Source organism: Drosophila obscura, unplaced genomic scaffold (genome assembly GCF_018151105.1).
Source record: "Drosophila obscura isolate BZ-5 IFL unplaced genomic scaffold, ASM1815110v1 contig_1, whole genome shotgun sequence".
Classification (NCBI taxonomy): Eukaryota; Metazoa; Arthropoda; class Insecta; order Diptera; family Drosophilidae; genus Drosophila; species Drosophila obscura.
This window is the reverse complement of record NW_024542679.1, coordinates 2,955,384-2,974,832: the sequence shown is the minus strand read 5'-3', so window position 1 is coordinate 2,974,832 and position 19,449 is coordinate 2,955,384. Positions and strand designations below refer to the sequence as shown.

Sequence of the window (19,449 nt, the reverse complement as noted above, 5' to 3'; positions counted from 1 at the left end):
AAAGCAGCCTAATGGTATGCAATGAAAGTTGCACGATCAGAGATGAAAATTTAATTATGCCGCCCCAAAAGTATGCAACACACTTTCAGGCTACTCGCGTAGCATGTAGATATGATGTATATTACATGTAGATCTCGGTATGGGATTTCTCCCAATTTTAAGGCCCAATCCCAGATAGTAAATTATCTTTTCTAAGATTTTTTAAAATTTTATGTTCTTTCATTTATTTCATTCAAGGATAAATTATAAATAAGTTCTTCCATTCTGTCCATAAATATTCATTACAAATTATTTGTATAACAAACTTTCCGACTCTTAAAACTAATTAAATATTTATATCATACGATTAAAGAAAACACACGCTATGCTTCCTTCCCTTCCTTCCACAAAGAACTTTACACAGTTAGCGAATATCTTTTGTAAGTGAATTTTTAGTTTTTCTTTCTTTCTTTCTTTCGTTCGTTCGTTTTAGTTGGTATTTTGGCGAGACTCAATTGGCTCAGTCGGTATGGTATCTATATATAGTAGCTGCTTCTCCTGGCTTCATCCTTTACAATGGTTTTGTGTGTGTGTGTGTGTGTGAATGGAATGATCCCATCGATCGAATGATCCTTGGGGCAGGGCAGGGGCAGTGCTTCTCAATCGTTGGCCATGCAATACCCCGAGTAGGTCTGTATATTGTCCTCCAGGAAACTCTCTCCGGCTATGACTCCCGACTGCGTGTGGTGGCTGGGGCAGCGGTGTCCCTTGGGGCACTGGCACAGCGAATTGATGTTCACTTCGTCGAGGAACTCCTGCCGCTTCCGCACCGTGAAGAGCTTGCAGGGCTGCTTCCTCTGGCATCGAAGGCGCTGTGCAAAGAGAATGCGAATGGAATGCTTAGAAAATGTATTCTGGCATGGTGGGGGACTTTCTCTGGGACTTACCGTGAGGGGAGAGCAGGCAAAGAGGTAGCGATAGCCGGGACTGCCATCGCCTATGGGCTCCCGCTTCGTGAGGTACGTCACCGAGTTCCTGGGACACCGACAGTGGACCACCTGCTCGGTGACATTCGCCTCCGCCGCCGTGGTCAGTGTCCAAGTGTAGTCCCGAAAGTGTCTACGGAGAAAGTTGGAAATTAATATAGAGACTCGTGGCAATGGATGACGGCTTTGGACTCACTTGCACACGGGCAATTTGTGGACTGGCTGGCACATCTTGTAGTGGCGCGTCTTGTCCGCTATTGTGTGGCCATCCTCGACGCCCAGGCTGCTGGGGCAGCCACCAATGTAGCTGGTGGGTGCCTCCTTCAGGCCCCGATGGCCCGAGTGGCGCATGTGAGCGGATGCCCTGGGGTACTCGTTGTCCTCCAGCTCTGCGTAGGGCGACGAGGGCAGGGCATCGTTGTAGTCGGGCGACTGATCGATGTGATCCAGATCCTCCTCGTAGACGGCGCCCAGCTTCTGCATGAGCTTCTTCATGTGCAGACTCTCGAACTTCTTGTCCTGGAACTTGCCCATGAGCATCCGCTTCAGCTGCAGCATCTCCATGTCGTAGTAGCTCCTGTACTTGGCTGCCCCCCCATCCATGGAGGAGCCGGAGCCACCCACCTGGTGGCTGTGATGGTGCAGGATCACATTGTTGGGCAGCCGATTCGACTCTGGACAGCGGCACTGGCGCTCGATCCACGGCGTCTCGTACAGATCGATCTTGGAGCAGACGGCATTCGGTGCACAAATGGGTAAATCATCCTCAGAGTCCTGCAAAGGGATAAGGATTGTTTGTGTTAAAGATTGTTGACACTCACTCGGGATTTGGGAGTCATTGAATTTCCATATGAATGGGCGAATGAATAAAAGTAAACTACACTCTGAATGTGAATGTCCCCCCCGCCCAAAAGTTTCACTGTCAACAGAGTCCTTTCTGAGCCACAGCCGAGACTTGATTAACATAACTACAAGAAAGGTTTCAATCGCTCTGCGTCGGTTAGGCTCTGTTTTGTTTGCTATTCTTGAGGATGTTCGGCATTTCATTAATTGAATTCTCTCCCCAACGGCAGTCCGAAAAGTTCGTCTTGGTTGTTTGCTTAATCCCTCCCCGACCAATAAAAACTTATGTGTTGTGTGTCGTGTCCTGCATGGGCATGGACATTGACATAAAATCCAACTACCAAACTGTTGAGGAGAGGACAAGACACTCTTGAGCTGAGGTCCTTTTGCTGCTGCTACTCGTATCGTCATTCGATTTTATTGTAAGTGACTCTCGAACGACGGAGAAACGACAGGGAAACGACGGAGAAACGACAGGTTTCCCAAATGAAATTATCGAAAGCAATCAATTTTTTAAGTGGAACTCTGTCGCGCACCTTGCGGGGTTCTGCCCCCTCCCTCTCTCTCTCTCTCTCTCTCTCTCCCTCTGTGGCACATCCCTTTTCTTGAGGGTTTTTGTTTGGTTTCGATTTCATTTTCTTCGTCTGCTTTTTTGATTTTTATTCAAATTATTTTTCGGGGCTTCGATTCGGTATTTTTTGGAATCCCTAACTAACGATTCGGCTGAGTCGCGCACCTGCCGGCCTGCTACCTGAGAGCGTTCCGGGCTTAGGGTCAATCTATGGCTTTGGTTTCGTTTCTCCTGCTCCTACTCCTGCTGCTGCTGCCACTCCTGCTATGGCAAACCGGAAGTCCGGAAGTGATTTAGTGCAAGGCGGCGGCCCAACTGACGGAAGTAAGTGCGCACACATTGAAAAGGGATTAGCCGCGAGTCGTGGCAGTGGCAGGGGCAGTGGCAGGGGACACCGGAAGTAGGTTAAAGCCAGAAAGAAAACAGGTTCTGTTTCTCTGTCCCCTGACCTTTTACCCTTTTGCTCAATTGAGCAGCAGCTCTTTCTCTTTCTCACTCTCTGTCTGACTCTGTCTCTTCCGGAAGTAGTCTGCCTGCCTTCCTTGTTCCTGTTTCTGCTGCTGCTGCTGCTGATTCTCGCTCATCTCTTTATTAGTTTTATTTACTTCCTGAATTTGTTGTTCCGCTGCTGCTGCTGCGGCTGCTGCTTCCTTTTTCTCATTTGTTTTCTTTGGACTCCACTCCGCTGGGCTCTGGCTTTCCTCCTCCGATTCCCACGCATTTTTGACCTACTTTCAGGCACCTGCCTTTTGGGGCATGTCCTTCCTGCTGCACAAGTCCTTAACCCTTTCTTCTGTTTTATTCTGTTCTGTTCGGTTCTCCTGCCTTGGATTATTCATATTTCAAGCAGAAGCTTCTGCAGGCATTGCTGAGATTCCTTTAAGGGAGGATCTACCCCCAGGATATGGCAGGATATGCCCCCTTGCTCTCTCTCTCTCTCTCTCTCTCTCTCTCTGTCTCTCCCCCCCTTAAGCAGCGTGAGAAATTCTTTGAAATTCGAGCATGTTTATTGAGATTTCTCGAGAGAAGGAGGAAGGGCTCTTCTGGGTCTCTTGGTATCTGCGTCGGGGTGTAGGGGAAATGGCACTTCAAAGACACAACACAACAACACACATCACCGTTATACTTTTTTACATAATGATAAACAGCAGAGAAAAGAGAGAGGGGGAGAGAGAGAGAGAGAAATGCTTCATCGACATTCCATTGGCATTCGCTCATGAGATGTAGAGGTGGGGCATGCCATGGATTAGAGCAGGGGCACAGATACACAGATACAGATACACAGACAAACAACAGAATGAAGCACGAAAGTTTCTACAGAACAACAAGAAGAAGAAGAAGCTCTCAAAAGTAGTAAAAGTTTTGCCCAAGCAAAAAGCCAAAAGAAAACAAAAGACAGAAAGGCAGCATGGCAGCGAGGGGAGAGCCACCGGATTTCCGGTTTAACAGCTCCCCGAAAAAAAAAGAAACAAGCAAAGGGAGAGGAGTCAGCGGAAAGGGGGCAGAGTAGAAGGAGGGGGGCAGAGGAGCTGCTGCCACACTTTATAATTTGCTCGATCTCCATCCACAGCACGCGTGTGGGGCAAAGACACACACAGAACACACACACACACACAGCGAAAGGAGACAACAATTAGCTTCATGTGTCAAAGTGCAGTGCAAACGGAAGTTGAGAACGCGCCACAAACAATGAAAGAGTTGCCGTTGCCTTCTGGCCCCTTGCTTCTTGCTTCTTGCCCTCTGCCCCCTTGGTCTCTGCCCCAACAACAGCTGGACCTTGTTTCTGTTGTACTCATATGAATGCAGCGTGCAACGTGAGGCGGCAAGCATTGAAGAACTTTTCGACTTTTGTTTTCAATGGAAAGCCGCTGACTGACTGACACCAAAATCAGCGAGAAACAGAGGCAGAGGCAGTGGCAAGAGAGGAGAGCTGGGCTCCAGCAGCAGGCAGCTCTTTAATTGAATCACAATTAACCCCAGCCCACACTGTATAGGGTTAAGGGGGTAAGAAGGGAGGGCGGATGGTGTAGAGTGGAGAGTGTAAGACTCCCCAATGACATTCTTGTGGCTACTTCTAGCCTCATTTTTGTCATGCCTCATGGGGCTGCTTGAATGCGCATTGGAATGTCACGCAACGGAAGTGAGCAAGTGAGCTCTCCAGGGAGAACATCCCAGGGGGAAGAAGTCTGTGGAGAACACTATAAACAACTGAGAAATGGTGAAAACTTGGATGAATCTTACCGAATCTGTTCTAAATGGGGTTCTAGCAGTTACTTACAGATGTATATCTGGAGAATAGTAATTCTTCCCAGGGAATTATCTACACAAAGATGCACCTGCTGCTGCTCCTGCTCCTGCCCTGCCCTGCTGCTTCTGCTTCCCCTATCAATAACCGAAGAGAATCGAAAGGACAATCAATGGGACATAAATTTCCCAACGGAAAGCGGAAGAGCAGTCTAAAGAGCAGCAACAGTTGGCTGAGGCTGAGGCTGTGGCTGTCTCCTCCCGTATCCCTATCTCTGGGCTTGGGTTCCCATGAGGGCGTTGACGCACAGGCACACACGCACGCACACGCACACACACACGCACACCATGATCAACGTCCGGGGGGAAAATAAGAGATTTTTCCCCATGTACGCAACATGCAGCCAGCCGCATGTGCGTATGTGTATGCGTGTGCGTGTGTGCAACCGTTAGATGATGATGCTTGCTGCTGGTGGCAGCAGCCTGCCGCCTGCCACAAGTGTGTTGCTGCACCACTACCTGATGCTGCCGCCTATCCATGCCCCTGCCCCCTGCCCCTCTGCCATCAGTGTGTTATCTTTTGTCTGTGCGTTAATGATTTTTCTATACATTTCCTTTTCCCATTGTTTTTTTTTTTTTTTTTTTTTTTTGTTTTCGGGGCTAGAGAGAGAGGAGAGAATTATGCAATCTGGCGTCGTCATGTGGCAGAAAAGTAAGCGGAAGTATGCCCCGACTGTGTGCCTCTGGACCGGGCAGGGCCGGGGTATGGTCATTTCTCTCATCCCAATAATGCTCCATACTAGTAGGTATATTTTTCTTGCGATGGTTTCCTCTGCTGTTTACACGAAAATTCAATTAAAAATTTTTAGAAACGGAAGTGGCCGTGGAAGCAGAATCAGAAGAAGCAGCAGTGGAAGTGGCAGTGGCAGTGGAAGAAGCTGCTTGCTGCGGAAGTAACACGGAAGTTGTTAGGTCACTCCTCAGCATCATCATCATGATCCGAGTGAGTCCCACAGAATTCCAATGAAAACTCCCAGAGAGAACGAGAAAGAGAAAGAGAGCGAGAGTACGGAAGGGAGCGGCATCCGATAGCCGGAAGTAGACAAACGATTTTGTTGCTTCAAAAATCAAGAAATCAAGAAATTACTTTGCATAGATTCCAAGATTCAAGCAATCGAAGAGGAATCGCCTCAAGGAAAGAACTCCAACGACAGACACTGTTGGATCCCGTGCCACTTTTGCTTGATTTACAGCTCCCTTCGCTGCCGCCTCAGCTCGCCTTAACGGAAGCATGCCCCGCAACCGCAGCAGGGAGAGAAAGAGAAAAAAAACATTTTCATTCATAAAAAAGCAGAAATTCCAAAAGGAAGCATCGCAAAAGCCAAACAGACAACAGAATTTATAAGAATGTTGAATCGCGAAAAGGGGAGTAAACGAAGCGCGAAATACCCTGGAAAGAAGATTTAAAGGTGAAATTTGTAGAATTGAATGCATGGGCAAAGGGGAAAGTAGAGTAGTAGAGAATTTAAACAAGGAATCCCCTTTTGCCGTGCCACATGGAATGTTTTCTTCTGTTATTCTGAAATTATCTCTCGCCTTTCCCCAAGGCAAACTCCTTTGGAAAACTCGCAATACTCCTATCCACAAGTCAAGGATTGTGGAGGGTATTTCTCAGGGGAAACTGGTTTCTCCGGCAAAAGCCCAGCCAATTGCTGCAGCTGAAGCAGCAACAGCAACATGCAACAGCCGCAACAGCAACAACAGCAACAACAGCAACAGAAACTTCCCCTTATGGTGGCTTGGCTGCTGCTTGATTTTTGCGTAGCTTGTTGATCGTCACAATTAATGATCGTCTACGCACCACACGGACATCCACAAACCACATCCACATCCTCAACCTCCGCCTCGTACTCCAAACCACAATCACTCTCAGCTGCTGCTGCCGCAACGGAACGGCAAAAAGTAATTCATTCATTCATTCAGTCATTCATTCATTCATTGAGCAGCCACAAACATCGTGGCATGGCATGGCATAGTTGTTTGTGGCCTTTTTTGCTGTTGCTGTTGCTTTCTGGCCTTCTGGCAATTGTTGCTTTGGCCAAAAGCAACAGCAACAGCAAACAAAATACAACCGCAAAATGTTGCCAAACGGAGGGGCTTGGGGGGGCAGTAGAAGAGGCTGCAAACATGTTACCGATGGCAGCAGCGGCAGCAGCAGCAGCAGCAACAACAGCAACAACAACTTGCGGCTTCTGATGTTGCCTCGTTGAAGCGCTTTTGCCTCCTTTTACGCGCTTGCCGCCAAATAAATAAATCACAAACAAAGGCGATTTTTATGAATGAATGAATGAGTGAATGTATATGTGTTGCTGCTGCTGCTGCTGCTGCTGTGGCGTCTCTCGTTTTTGCAACAGCAGCAACATGCGGGCAAAAACGCGCGTAAAACGCCAACAAAACGCTTGCAAGGCAAGGAACGGTTTTTGTCGGATAATTACGATTGTTGCCTCCGTAAGCAGCCGCACCCCTGGCGCCTCTTCCTTCTTCCATCACGAAGTGCAAACTCTTTAGATGCCCCTCCTGTGCGCCTCTTCTGCTCTGTCTGCTGCTTGCCCCCCTCTCTAAGAGGCAGGCGGTGGTTGTTGTTTACTCAATGTCTGGTGCTGATGCTGATGCTAGTGCTAGTGCTTGTTGCCTCGTGAGTTTTATGAATGAAAAAATACTCGTACAACAACAGCAGAAGCAAAAGCAGAAGCAGCAGACGAAAAACAGCAACAAAAAGTATACCAACACCAAAAAAAGAAAAAAAAAAAAAATACATAAAAGAACAACATTCATTCCCATTCATTCATTCAATCGTTGTGCTTTTGCTTATTTGTATAGTTAATTCATAGTTTATTTTTATGCCACGCCATCGGTTTTGTTTATAAACAAGAAACTACGACTTTGGTCACGTAATTAGCACACTTACACGATCCGATCAAAGATCTTTTGTACTATACATACATACATACATACGAGTATGTATCCCCCACTCCACTGCCCAATCTACTGAAGGGGGTGGGGGGAGTTCCAACACAAATTGGAACGTGTCCATCAATAACTGTAACAAGGTCTCGGTCTTTGGTCTCTTTGCTGTCTCTCTCTTCACTTCTCTTCTCTTGGCCATTAAAAGCGGAAATGATCCAAACCACATTTCCGCCATTGGGAGAAAAAGTTTCCACCAAGTGGCACACAAAAGCCAAGAAAACAAGAAGCCAACAATGAGATCAACTAACCGAACAGATTTACAAATCTATCTACAGATCTCTCTATAAATGAAACAACAACAAGGAAACATATGGGGGACATTTGGCTTAGCTGGAAAGTATCCAAAGATATATCCCCAAAGTGTAAGCACAAAGATAATATGTACGTAAGGAAGCAGGAAGCATTTGTAGATTTCTAATTTACAGCAATTGTGTAGATATATTCAAGATTCAAGATCAGCTGAAATGCTTCTTTGTTTCTGCATCTAGTAATCAGATTACAGCACCATAAAGAATAGAACGCATTTGCTGGATTTGCTAGTAATTTGAGGAAGAAGGATGCATTTTGTGAATCACAAAGAATACTCGATTAGAGGCAGAGTTCTTTTTTTTTTTTTATTAGTTTATAAGTGAAAGAAAACATTTTAGAGATGAGATATTTGGGGAATAAGTATTCACATATTACAGGAGTGCCTTTATTATTATTACGGTAAGAAAAACATTCCGAACTAACTCCCCAAAGAGCCCATTAAACTCTCATCGAAATAGAACTCCCCCCTGGGCAAAACCCTCTGCCAAATCCCAGCTTAGAGTATTCCCCGCTTCGATCTGCTGCCAGCTTGATTGTTTTTTTTTTTTTTTTGTTAATTTATTTAAGAAATGTAGGTATATATGTATATATCGAATATATGTACATATGTACATACATATGTATATATTGTTGCTATAAAAGTTGACTTGGCGCGCGCGCGCCAGCAACAATGTATACATACATACATACATACATACATACATACATACATATATTGTTGTAGATGAGAAGCCGCAGCCCGAAGCCCGTGGAAGCATAGGAGAAGTGGGGGGTGGGGGGGATATAAAAGTGGGCAAACTAGTTTTTTGGTATCCGAGCATCCGTTGGATCGGATCGGATCGGCGGGGCTCAGGTTGTAGATTGTTGTTGCTGTTGCTGCTGCTGCTGCTGCTGCTGCCGCTTTGAGGCATTTTTCTCAATGGAGCTGCTGCTGCCTCTCAGATTGTAGACTTGGGCATTTTTTTAGGTGAATAATTGCGGTATGTTGTTTTTTATGCAAATATTTCGTATACGAGTGGAGTTTACTTGTGTCTATGTGTGAGTGTGTGTGTGTGTGTAAATGTCTGTGGCATCCAGACACACTTAACCGATATATATGGCCATTGTTGTTGCTGTTGTTTGTTGTGGATCTTGATGTCTACTCTCATTCAATATTTGTTTGATATTTTTGTATGATTTTTATTTTGTTTTCTTCTTTTTTCTGTTGGCCTTTGGATTCACATTGAATAATTTCTATATTTAGCATAAAGTGGAGGAGAGTGGCAGAAGGGGGGGCAAAACATTAATTGAAATTATGAAAACATGATATGCGCGAATCCAGAGGAACAGCAATTCGATTATGGTATTAAAATGATGTTTGTTTTTTTCGGAAATGGATGAGGGATCGTAGCTCTAAGGTACATATGTAGAAGGGATGAATGATTGGAAGATCTAGGAGATCACAAACAGAAGATCATTCTGATTAGAAGAAGAGGTCAATTCAGGAGAAGATGTCAGGAGAAACACAGGCCAGGCAATTAGATATTCCCTAGAATGGCCCAACAATCTAGAGAGAAGATCTCCGTCGATTAATCAGGGATCGCATGTATTACAGCAATTCATTCACAAGATTCATTTGACTCGAAAGGGTTTCATTCACAAGAAAACGGATGCCCAAAGAATTGATTATATTTCTGTGAATGGAAAAATACTCGTGTGAATAAATTGATCAATGATCGAACTGAAAACTAGTTCCAATCGTAATATACAAATTGAGGCAAGCATGGATTAGCATAGAGATATCATAAATTGCCATTCATTCAGGGGTGTGGTTTGATAGATTGGAATTAGATATTCGATTGCAAAATCCCTGCACCGAAGAACCTACCAAAGAAATGGTGAGGGGAAGAGAGGAAATATGTACATGTGTACAAACACACACACAGCCAAGAAAAGGTTTTGCTGTGGCCTAAAAAGCATTTTCACACCTGGCTGCATTCAACGCCCACTGAATCCCACAGAATCTTAACGTGGCTAAGACCCCAGCAGAGGGGAAAGGGAAGGAACGGCAAAGAGTTGGTTGTGTGTGTGTGTGTGTGTTGTGCCACGCTTGATTTGTTTATGCATTTCCCAGTCAATTGGAATTTGTGGCCAACGGTTGCCGTCTGAGACCCGACCCCATCGAATGCTTCTTCTCCATCCACTTTTGGCCATGCCACGCGCATGCCACTCCATCGGCAACGAGTTGTTTAGGCCAAATATGCGTAGCTGATGCCTGATGTCTGAGGCCTGAGGCCGCCTGATGGCTGATGGCTGATCTGTTTGTATATGGCCAACAAATTGCTGTGGCAGCGATGCTTGTAGCTGTTCTGTTGTTTGGCTTTGCTTTGCCCATTCATACATGGCATTCGAGGCGTTCGCTCGTTCACTCATTCAGTCATTCAGTCACTCAGTCAGTCATTCATTCATTCACCCGTTCATTCATGGATTGACTTGCTCAGCGAAGCGAGAAGCTGACGTCGTTGCTCATCCAGCGTTTACGTTTCCATTCATTCATTCATTCGCTTCGTCTGCACATGCTACCCCTCCCCTCCTCATCCCACTACTCACACACTTCTACACCACTCCACTCTCCCCTCTCTGCTCTACACCCCTTTTTATCCATCATCATCTCGGCATCGTCGTCGTCGTCGTGGTCGTATTTCATTCATGAATTTTCTTTCATTCAGCTTTGGCCTCACTCCCCTGCCCCCACCCATCTTCTCTTTCTCTCTCTCTCTCTCTCTCCCTCTTGTTCTATCTCCCTGGCTCTCTTTCTGTGTTGTTGTTGAAAACGTTTTTAAATACCGGAACTGAATGTTTAGCGCTTTTAAGCATGGGAACTTTTTGTTTTCTTCCATTCAACTTTTCTCTCTGCACCCAACCTCCTTCCCCCCTCTCTCTCTCTCTCTTTCCTTGCCTTTTGTGGATCTCTATTCCGTTCCGTTCTCGTATAAGGCATCATTTTTTTTTTATTGCAAGTTTCCAAACAACAGGAATCTCTCTTCTAGATTCTATTTTAGGTGTTTTTGTTTTTTATATGCGTTCCAAAATTTATTGCAGACATTTGGATTTCAAAATTTATGGGCCAAATATCAGATCAGAGGGAGGGGATTGAGGGGATCTAAAGATCATTAGAAGGGTATATTAGTTCTGGTGTGAATGAAATATTAATATAAATCGATCAGGGATCAGGCATCATGGGGGTACGAATTATTATAATTTCGTTGCTTTTTAGAATGATTTTCTACAGTGAAAATCCCTAAAAGAATCCGCACAGCAACCCATCGCTCATGGCTCTTTAATCTCTGCTTTACTGTAGGGTATCCTAAAGTCGTAGTTGCATTATTCGTAGCCCCATTTCTGGCTTGTTTATACTGTCAATATTTTCCTTTTGATTGCTGTTGATATTTCACGCCTTGGCCCCACGGGCAACAACAGCCAGACGACGATTTTAGGGAGTGTTTTTTGTCATATGACATTAGACATAATAGATATCTGATACATGATATATGTTCCTCTCTCTCTCTCGCTGTCTCTCTCTCTCTCTGCCAAACGCTTGATTTATGGCCAAAGAATGAGGCGAACAATAGCCCCCCGACTTGACCTATGATCCAGTATACAGCAACCAGCAACCAGTAACCAGAATTCGCATTGTAATGGATTTCATTGGAAAGATGAAAGATCTCTATCGCTGTGGAGGGATACTCGCCCGATCGGTGAGCTGTTCTGATGTGATCTGATGTGATGGGTGGTTCCGGGCTTAGCATTAAAACGGTTCTTAGTCATGCTTCGGCTCGGGGCAGCAGCATTGAACTCTTGACCCGCTCTTGTTGGCTAATTGGTTTAGGGTATAGCGGGTATCGCAATTGCGAGTGTCCGACTTTAATTGATCAAATGCGACTATCAGCAGCAGTAGCAGTAGCAGTAGCAATGCTCGCATCACAGTCAGATCTCTGCTGCTCGGGGGCTGCAAACAACTTTCATTTTTCATCTAGAGCGAGTGCTGCTGTACTGCTGCTGGTGCTGAACTGCTGTTGATCGTACTCGTATCTGCTGCAATTAAATGTGCCATATGCGTGCCACCGATCGAAGCCGCAGCAGCAGCAGCAGCAACAGCGTATGGGCAGCGCCTATTGCTTTGGCTTTGGTGGGTGTCAAGTGTAATGTGTAATGGGGTATAGGGCGGCAGCTAAATATAGCCAATCCCCGGAGTTGGGGTTAGTCTCTCTCTACCTCTACCTACCTCTACCGCTCTCCTCTGTCTCTTTCAATATACGATCTATACGACTATAGTGGGGAACCCAGCCCAAAAAAAGTTGCATTGCAAAACCTGATGTTGCGCTGTGGCGTTGCTGTTGTTGTTTCTGTCGTTGCCGTTGATACTTATTGCTGGCGTGGGCAACTTACAAATGGCAACAGCTATGGCAACAGCAACAGCAACAGCAAAAACAACCAGTTGACTGGAGGCAAGCCGTTGAGCAGGTGTCTGCTGCTGCTGCTGCTGCTGACGACGTTACCTGCATTATGCAACCTGCCATTGCCAGTCGTTGCTGCTGCTGCTGCTGCTGTTGTTGTTTTTGCATAGATCAATACGAAATAGTAAGAAAGATACCCTTTAGATAGACATACCCTTGCAGAGGGCAGGGACTTAGGTGCGATTATCTACAGCTATAGCTCCGATTTAGGATCAGTACAGATGTTGATCTTCCCTGCAAACATATTTTCAAAATGAAATACCCTCTTTAAGAGTATCGGAGGAACATGTTGTAGTAGAACTAGAATTAGCCAGACCAATGCCAGCTAGAACTTAAATCGTATCTCTTTAATATCTATGTATCTAGGTTACATTGTTATACGTGGATTCAATCACTCACCCCCACTTGGTAGAGTATGCGCAGATCCTTCTCCTTGTGTTGGCCGTGTTTGTTGTTGGCCAAACGATGCTGCTGCTGCTGCTGTTGTTTCTGCAACATTTGACGGGATTTCCGTCGGGACTCGGCCAAGTCCTGCTGCTGCTGCTGTTGCTTTTGTTGCTGTTTGTCCTTCTGCTGAAGGTCTGGTGGTGCTGCTGAGATGCTCACTACAGTTAGTGGCTCTGTGGCAGGCTTGGGCGTGCTACTACTGCTGGGGGCACTTGTTGCAACATCTTTGGCATCGTAAATGGTATACTCCAGGCTCTTGTGCGCCGCTGCCCCCGTGGCCGTGGTCGGCGTCAGTTCGTACACCTCGAGCGGGAGGCGCGTGCCCCGTGCGACCAAGGGCAGGAGTAGCAGCCACATGAATATTATCGAATGCATGATTCTCCTCTGTCTCTCACTCTGTTTCTCTCAGTGTATTTTATTGTGCTGTGGTTGTAATTGACACTCGATGGAAATCGTAATTTAAATTGAAATTGAATCAATTCAAAGCTGTCTCTCTCTTTCTTTGCTTTCCTCCTCTGTGTCTCTGTCTCTTTCGGATCAGATTTGCTGGTTGGACAATTTGTGCCGCCTAGAACCTGGCCCCTGGCCCATGGCACACACAGAACTACAGACACAGCTACACAGCAACACACTCTATCGGTTGGCTAAAACTAAAAGCAGGTTTCGAATCGATCAATCGATTGAATGTCACTGCTTCTGAAACACTTTATTGGTTTTGATCGAACACTCGCGACATTTGATCCACCCCTGATCTGATCTGATCTGATCCGATGCGATCCGATCGGATCCTCACTCTCCTGCCAAGCCTCGTCTTTCGCTAGACACTCCTGTCAAAGTCCTCGCTCCTGCGAGGTTTCGTTTGCTTTCTGTACGTTTCTGTACGATTCTCGGCTCTGGCTCGTATTTCTGTTCGTGGCATTCGTTTCTGTTCGTCTGCTCGCGACCAATTCACTTTTCGAAGTGATCAAACGGAAAAACGAGCTGCTGCATGTCGCTGCTTGTCGCTGCTTGTTTATTCAAGTCCGTTCACGAGAGCGGAGCGTAGCAGCAGCAGCAGCAGCAGCAGAGACAGAGCGAACGAGAGAGAGCGTGAGAGCGGGCACAGGCAGCGACGCGACGCAGGAAGGCCATGAATGAATGAACATGTTGCTCAGGGTATATTCAGTGGAAGGTAAGGGCAATATCGCTCTCTACTTTGAATTGCGCGCTATTTCTTTCCTCATACATGTGTACATACATATGTATGTATGTATGCAGCTACAAAACTACATTAATATAAAGCCGCAATCTATGCTACAATTATAGGAGGCAGAACGCACACAGCGAGCGGCCTCTTTTTCCCAATAGCCAATCTAGACTTTGGTAAGAGTACAGAAGAGCGGAATGCCTTCCGACTTTAGTGAGAGCAGGTCTCTGTGAATGCCTCACCTTCTGCTAATGCACCTTGGCTGCAGCATCCCATTTGCTGCTGCATTCGCTGTGTGTGTGTGTGTGCGTGTGTGAGTATCTATGAGACCTGCCTGGCGGTATTTCTGTGTGTGTGTATGTGTGTGCGTCTGAGAGCAAGTGTAAGGTGTCTTTGGCTCCTGCTCTTGGCTCTTAGCTCTTGGGCCCTTAGCCGGCTCTCGGCCTGCTCGCGTGCTTGGCTTGAGGAGGCCTCGGGTTGCCTTTGTTGCTTCCGTTGCATCCTTTTGGACGTTTTTGCTGGTGCCGCAGTCTCGGCCCCTGCCACTGCCTGTGCCTGCGTCTCTGCCGCTTTTTGTCATTTTTACTACGGCACCGGAAACTAATTCCAGCCCCGCAACGACTTTTACTCCTCCCTGCCTGCCGCCGCTCTCCGTTCTGCCGCTTCTCTGGTTTCATGTTTATGCCCCATTCTTCGTAGCGCATGCCAAAAAAAAACCAAGAGAAAAATCAGAGAAAGAGAGAGAGAGAGACAGAGACAGCGAGAGAGAGAGAAACGGGTCTCCGTCTTCAGCTTTGGAAGTTCAAGCGAAAAACGCGCGCGGTTCGGCAGAAAGCCCGCCAATTTTATGGGCCAAACCCGATAAGATTTCATTTGTTTACGAGTTACCTTGAGACGGGACGGACCCCAGCCCCTACCACTCTGCCACAGTCCCAACAACACAACAGCCAGAACCCCAAGAAGAACTCCAACTGAAAGGCGGCCATTGTTGGTGGATTGGAGTGGAGTGGATGGGGAGGGGGAAGGTTTCCCTTTTCCAATTCGATTTCTAACTAAACTGCAAAGAGTCCGAACTACAGCTGATAAAAGAACGGTTCAATCTTTAAAGAATAATTCTACTTTTGGTATGAAATGTATACTGTAAAGATCGCTCAATAATGGCATTTAATTACAGCAAAAAAGAGCTATTTTACTATTTTACAAAAAGAAACCTCCCTTAGCTCCAGCTCTTTCTATCAATATTTTCCTCAAAACTTGCCCTTTATTATAGATACTAATCATTTAGAATTGATTATGCCTCTTTTCCTCTAACTTCCATCTCCCTGTTTTCTGTGTTTTTTTTTTTCAGGGAAAATGTATGCTGTGATTGGCCGGAGACATGGCAAGATCCTGTCCGGAGACCTCACCCAGGGCAGCGGCAACTTCTCGGTTACCTGTCTGCTGCCGGTGATCGAGTCGTTCAACTTTGCCCAGGAGATGCGCAAGCAGACATCTGGCCTCGCCTGTCCCCAGCTGATGTTCAGCCACTGGGAGGTAAGTAGAGGCTCTGCCCAAGTGCCAGATCTAACGCTGATTGCGGCAGCTGTTGCTGCTCCTTTTGGAGGAGACACAAGTGCATACCATATGCCATGTGCGTGCTGCACTACTGCTGGGCAATACACTCAGTAAACCCCTCCTCGGACCTCTAATCTCGCTGCCTTTCTCTCCCTTTTCTGTGGTCTGCAACAAAATCTCAGCTTACGCTACGATCAACCTTCTGTTGCCTTCTGTTGAAGTCTTATAAGCTAAACCACAGACAGCCGAAGCAGAGGCATCAACATGGCAACAGCCAGCAACTTCGTTGGCAACAGTTGGATTGAAAGTTATATGGTCCATTTGAGGCCTGCAGCTGTGCTGTTCAGATACAGTGAAAGCTCCATGGAGGGTACAGTGCTGTTGTCGTCTGCCTAGTGGAGTGTACATGGGAGATGTCTGCTTTCCGTTTGGCTTCTGTTCACTGTAAATCTTCCGAGGTAACCCAAAGCCCCCACTAGCGACAGGCTTCCTCTGTCTCTCTCTCTCTCTCTCTCTCTCTCTCTTTTTTACCATTTTGACCTTGTCGTGGGCCACAATTAAGAGACTCAAGTTGATGATTTTTTCCACTTTGTGTGTCTGCCTTTTGGCAGACCCAAAAGACGACACTGCAAGCCTGACAGACGGCGGCTGAAATGTGCGAAAGACAGAAGATGAGCGGATCCATTGAGCGGATGGACGAGCTGTGGCACAAACTCAAACTGAGCCAGAACAAAAAGATGATTAATAAAGTTGGCACAGCCCACAAAAGTGGGTCTAACAGAGTGTTTGTTTCTGTCATCTGCAGGCACTATAGACAGGCATCTTCAGTCATCTTGCTGGACAAGGAATCAAGCAAAATTAGTGAGAATACTTGCAAAAGGATGAAGCTAAAATGAAGTTAATCTAAACTTCAAACCCTTTGTTTTCTATAGTTTTGACGCCTGTCCCAGAGATGATTCGCATGTGCCCATGTATTGGTCACCTATCCGCTCTACATGTGTGTCTGTCAGTGTGTGTGTGTTGTATATCGTCCAACCAATCGATAACAACAAGTTTTTGTATAATGACTTCCGGCGATTTTCTATTTCTCAGCTAAAGTTTTGCCGGCGACGACTACGAGATGCTGCCGCCGGTTGGTTGTTGGGTCTTCATATAATTTCATACGCATTTCCAGACAGCAGAAGCAGCAGCAGAAGCAGCAGGCTGGTGGGAGGCAGGAAGGGAGGGGGCTGCTCTCGTATCTTTGTGGAAATCTTAACGGAAACTAGTTTAGCAGGCACAAGTGGCACACGTAGTAGTAGTATCTGACAGATACAATATTATTTCATTATTTTCCAACGAAGGTGAAGCTTCGGAGCAATTAGGATTCCACATGGCCAGCAGCAGCAGCTACCTTTCTTTGTCTTTCTCTTACTCTGCGGACAATTAAAACAGTTAGTGCAGCACTTTGTGCCCCGCCCACACGGTTGGGTCACCTTAGCATGCCATCCCTTGGAACTGGTGCCACTGACTCTGAGTGGGCAGAGAAAGGCAGCCACAGCACCAGCACCAGCACCAGCCAAGGGGCAGGGCAACCCAACCGTGGGCGCAGTTGTCACGTGCCCATAATAACAACGAAGGCGTCAACGTCAACTCCACTCCACTCCACTCCACTCGAGTGGTCCCCAAACTTGTGGCAACGGCAAATGGGGAAAGGGTATGGGTTATGGGTATGCGGAATGGGCAGGGAATTTGAATTTCTTGCTGCATCATGCCCCACAATAAGTTCGTTAAGCTGCAGCATCAACACCAGCAGCAGCAGAAGCATCAGCAGCAAACACCAGCCAGTGGCAGTGCCTGCCACAAGAAATCATCTCTTTGGATGACCTTTTAACTTAAGGTTGAGTCTGAAACAAAAACCGAAACTGAAACTAAAAAATAAAAACCAAAAACTAATTTTCAGTTTTCATTTTTGGTTGTTGGTGTTTTTTTTGCGGTAGCCCAGAGTCTGAGAATGCCATCTGTAAGTGGTGTGTGTGTGTGTGTGGAGACAGTGCGTATCATAGCTAAAATATGGCCAAGTGATGGGGAAATCTGTATCTCTACCCCCTGCCGCTCCTCCTGCCACTGCTGCTGCTCTGTGGCTACTGTCTTGCGCGCTTTTGTTATTATTTAATTTTGTTCTTCCTTTTTGTTTTTTTTTTTACTCACCACATTTGCTGCTCCCCCTGCTGCTGCTGCTGCACTTCTCCACCTTCTTGCCACTTGATGAGGCTGAAGATTGTTATTATGATTATGCCCCGAGTGTGCATCTGTGTGTGTGTGTGCCAGAGGCAGCGAGGTAGGGGCAGGAAGAGGTTCAAGACCTTAGCCCCAACTCCTCACCCAAAAAAAAAAAAAACAAAACACAGAAACGAAGTGGAAGGAGAAATAACATCACAACTTTGGCTACTGGTCTTACTTTTGGCCTGCTCCATAGTAGGGTCTGGTCTGGTCTGCCCTGGCTGGGATCGGATCGGATCGGATCTGTGCTCTGCTCTGCTCTCTCTCATTCGGAGTGTGTTGCATATGATTGTCGCGCTTTGCATGCAAGGCCTCAACCCAAAACAAAACTACTTCAAAAGCATAACAGATGCAACACCAGCACCAGCAGCAGCAGCAGCAGCAGCACAAGCGACCCGCAAACAGCCAACAGCCAGCCATCAGCGACCACAAAATGTGTGTAAGAACCAAGACAAATAACAAATAATCTGATAACTCGTTTTGTATGCCTCAAAAAGAGTACGAGTGTTCCCCCAAAGCCACACCAAAGGGAAAGTCCACACACCAAAGGGAGTGGTGAGAGAGAGAGTGTGTGTGTGTGTAGGGGACTGGCTTGGGGACTAGGGATAGTGCTGGAGCAGAGGGGGAAGATAGTGCCCTAAAGTCTGCCTGGTGCGAATCAACACACGGGGTGTACGTGTGTATCTGTGTCCATATCCATGCCGGCAAGTGTTTATCCAAGTGGCTATGGCTATGGCTATGGGCCCAAAGGATTGTTGTTGGTCTTAAGTGGAACGTGGTTTGCATTGTCCGTTCGCTCGCTTGCTGTCAAAATGACGCTCGTCCGTGTCCGTGGCCCCGAGGCTCTGCACCGATTCGAGACCGCGCGACTCGGTAGACTTTTACAGCCGAGGAGTGTATCTCTTGAATCAACCGAAACCCAAGGTACGCTTCAGTAGAGAAGGTAAGGCAGCTGCCTCCACTTCTTAAGGATACTAGTTCTTAGCTCCCTTTGCATTCATTGAACTGTATTTCTGGTGGCACTGCCTCACCTTTTCTTTGAATGTGCCTTGCACAAATCGACTCGCGGCTCTGTGGTGGAGCCTTTGCTCTGGGCATGCGCAACGCCCAAACGAACGGCCATTTGTGGTCTGTCTCTGTCTCTGGCTTTGGTTTTTTGGTTCTGGCTCTGTTTCTGGCGCGCGATAATAATCTCAAGTTGGTCTTTTGGTCGCGGCCTCAGGCAGCAGCGGACAAGGGGTACAAACAGACAGCAGACACGGGGGACAAACAGACAGATGGACGAACGGACAGACGGACAGACGCTCAGCGTATTTCGGTAGCTGCCGCGTAAATTACCTGCATACAAACACACTAACATAACGAGAATACAGACACACACACACACACGTACTCTCAGGTGTGTGGATGGATCGAGAGAAAAGAGAAGATATATATACATACATACATATATATGGATGTATGTATAAGGTGTGTGTGTTTATGTCACGTCGTTTGCTTTTTATACCCGTACTCAAAAAAGAGTTAAGGGGTATATTAGATTTG

At 46.5% G+C, this 19,449-nt stretch overlaps 2 protein-coding genes across 3 annotated transcripts in view; one reads left to right on the top strand and one right to left on the bottom strand.

Moving 5' to 3' along the window:
- Positions 1 to 19,449, top strand: part of LOC111079999 (elongation factor-like GTPase 1) — a 78,311-nt gene that overhangs the window by 52,352 nt on the left and 6,510 nt on the right. Inside the window, exon 4 of the mRNA XM_022375355.2 lies at positions 15,437 to 15,621. Within this exon, the coding sequence (XP_022231047.2) occupies positions 15,437 to 15,621 (185 nt within the window). The remainder of the gene's footprint in view (positions 1 to 15,436; positions 15,622 to 19,449) is intronic.
- On the bottom strand, positions 446 to 13,857 carry LOC111080006 (protein giant-lens). 2 transcript variants are annotated; one of them, XM_041595143.1, is made up of 5 exons: positions 12,999 to 13,857; positions 12,855 to 12,941; positions 1,162 to 1,739; positions 927 to 1,098; positions 446 to 851 (listed from the first exon to the last, which is right to left on the bottom strand). In XM_041595143.1, exons 1-5 carry the CDS (start codon positions 13,275 to 13,277, stop codon positions 639 to 641), a joined length of 1,329 nt encoding a protein of 442 aa, XP_041451077.1. In that variant the 5' UTR covers positions 13,278 to 13,857; the 3' UTR covers positions 446 to 638. The 2 variants fall into 2 exon arrangements, with proteins under 2 accessions (XP_041451077.1, XP_022231055.2); XM_022375363.2 differs by having other exon boundaries at positions 12,855 to 13,857.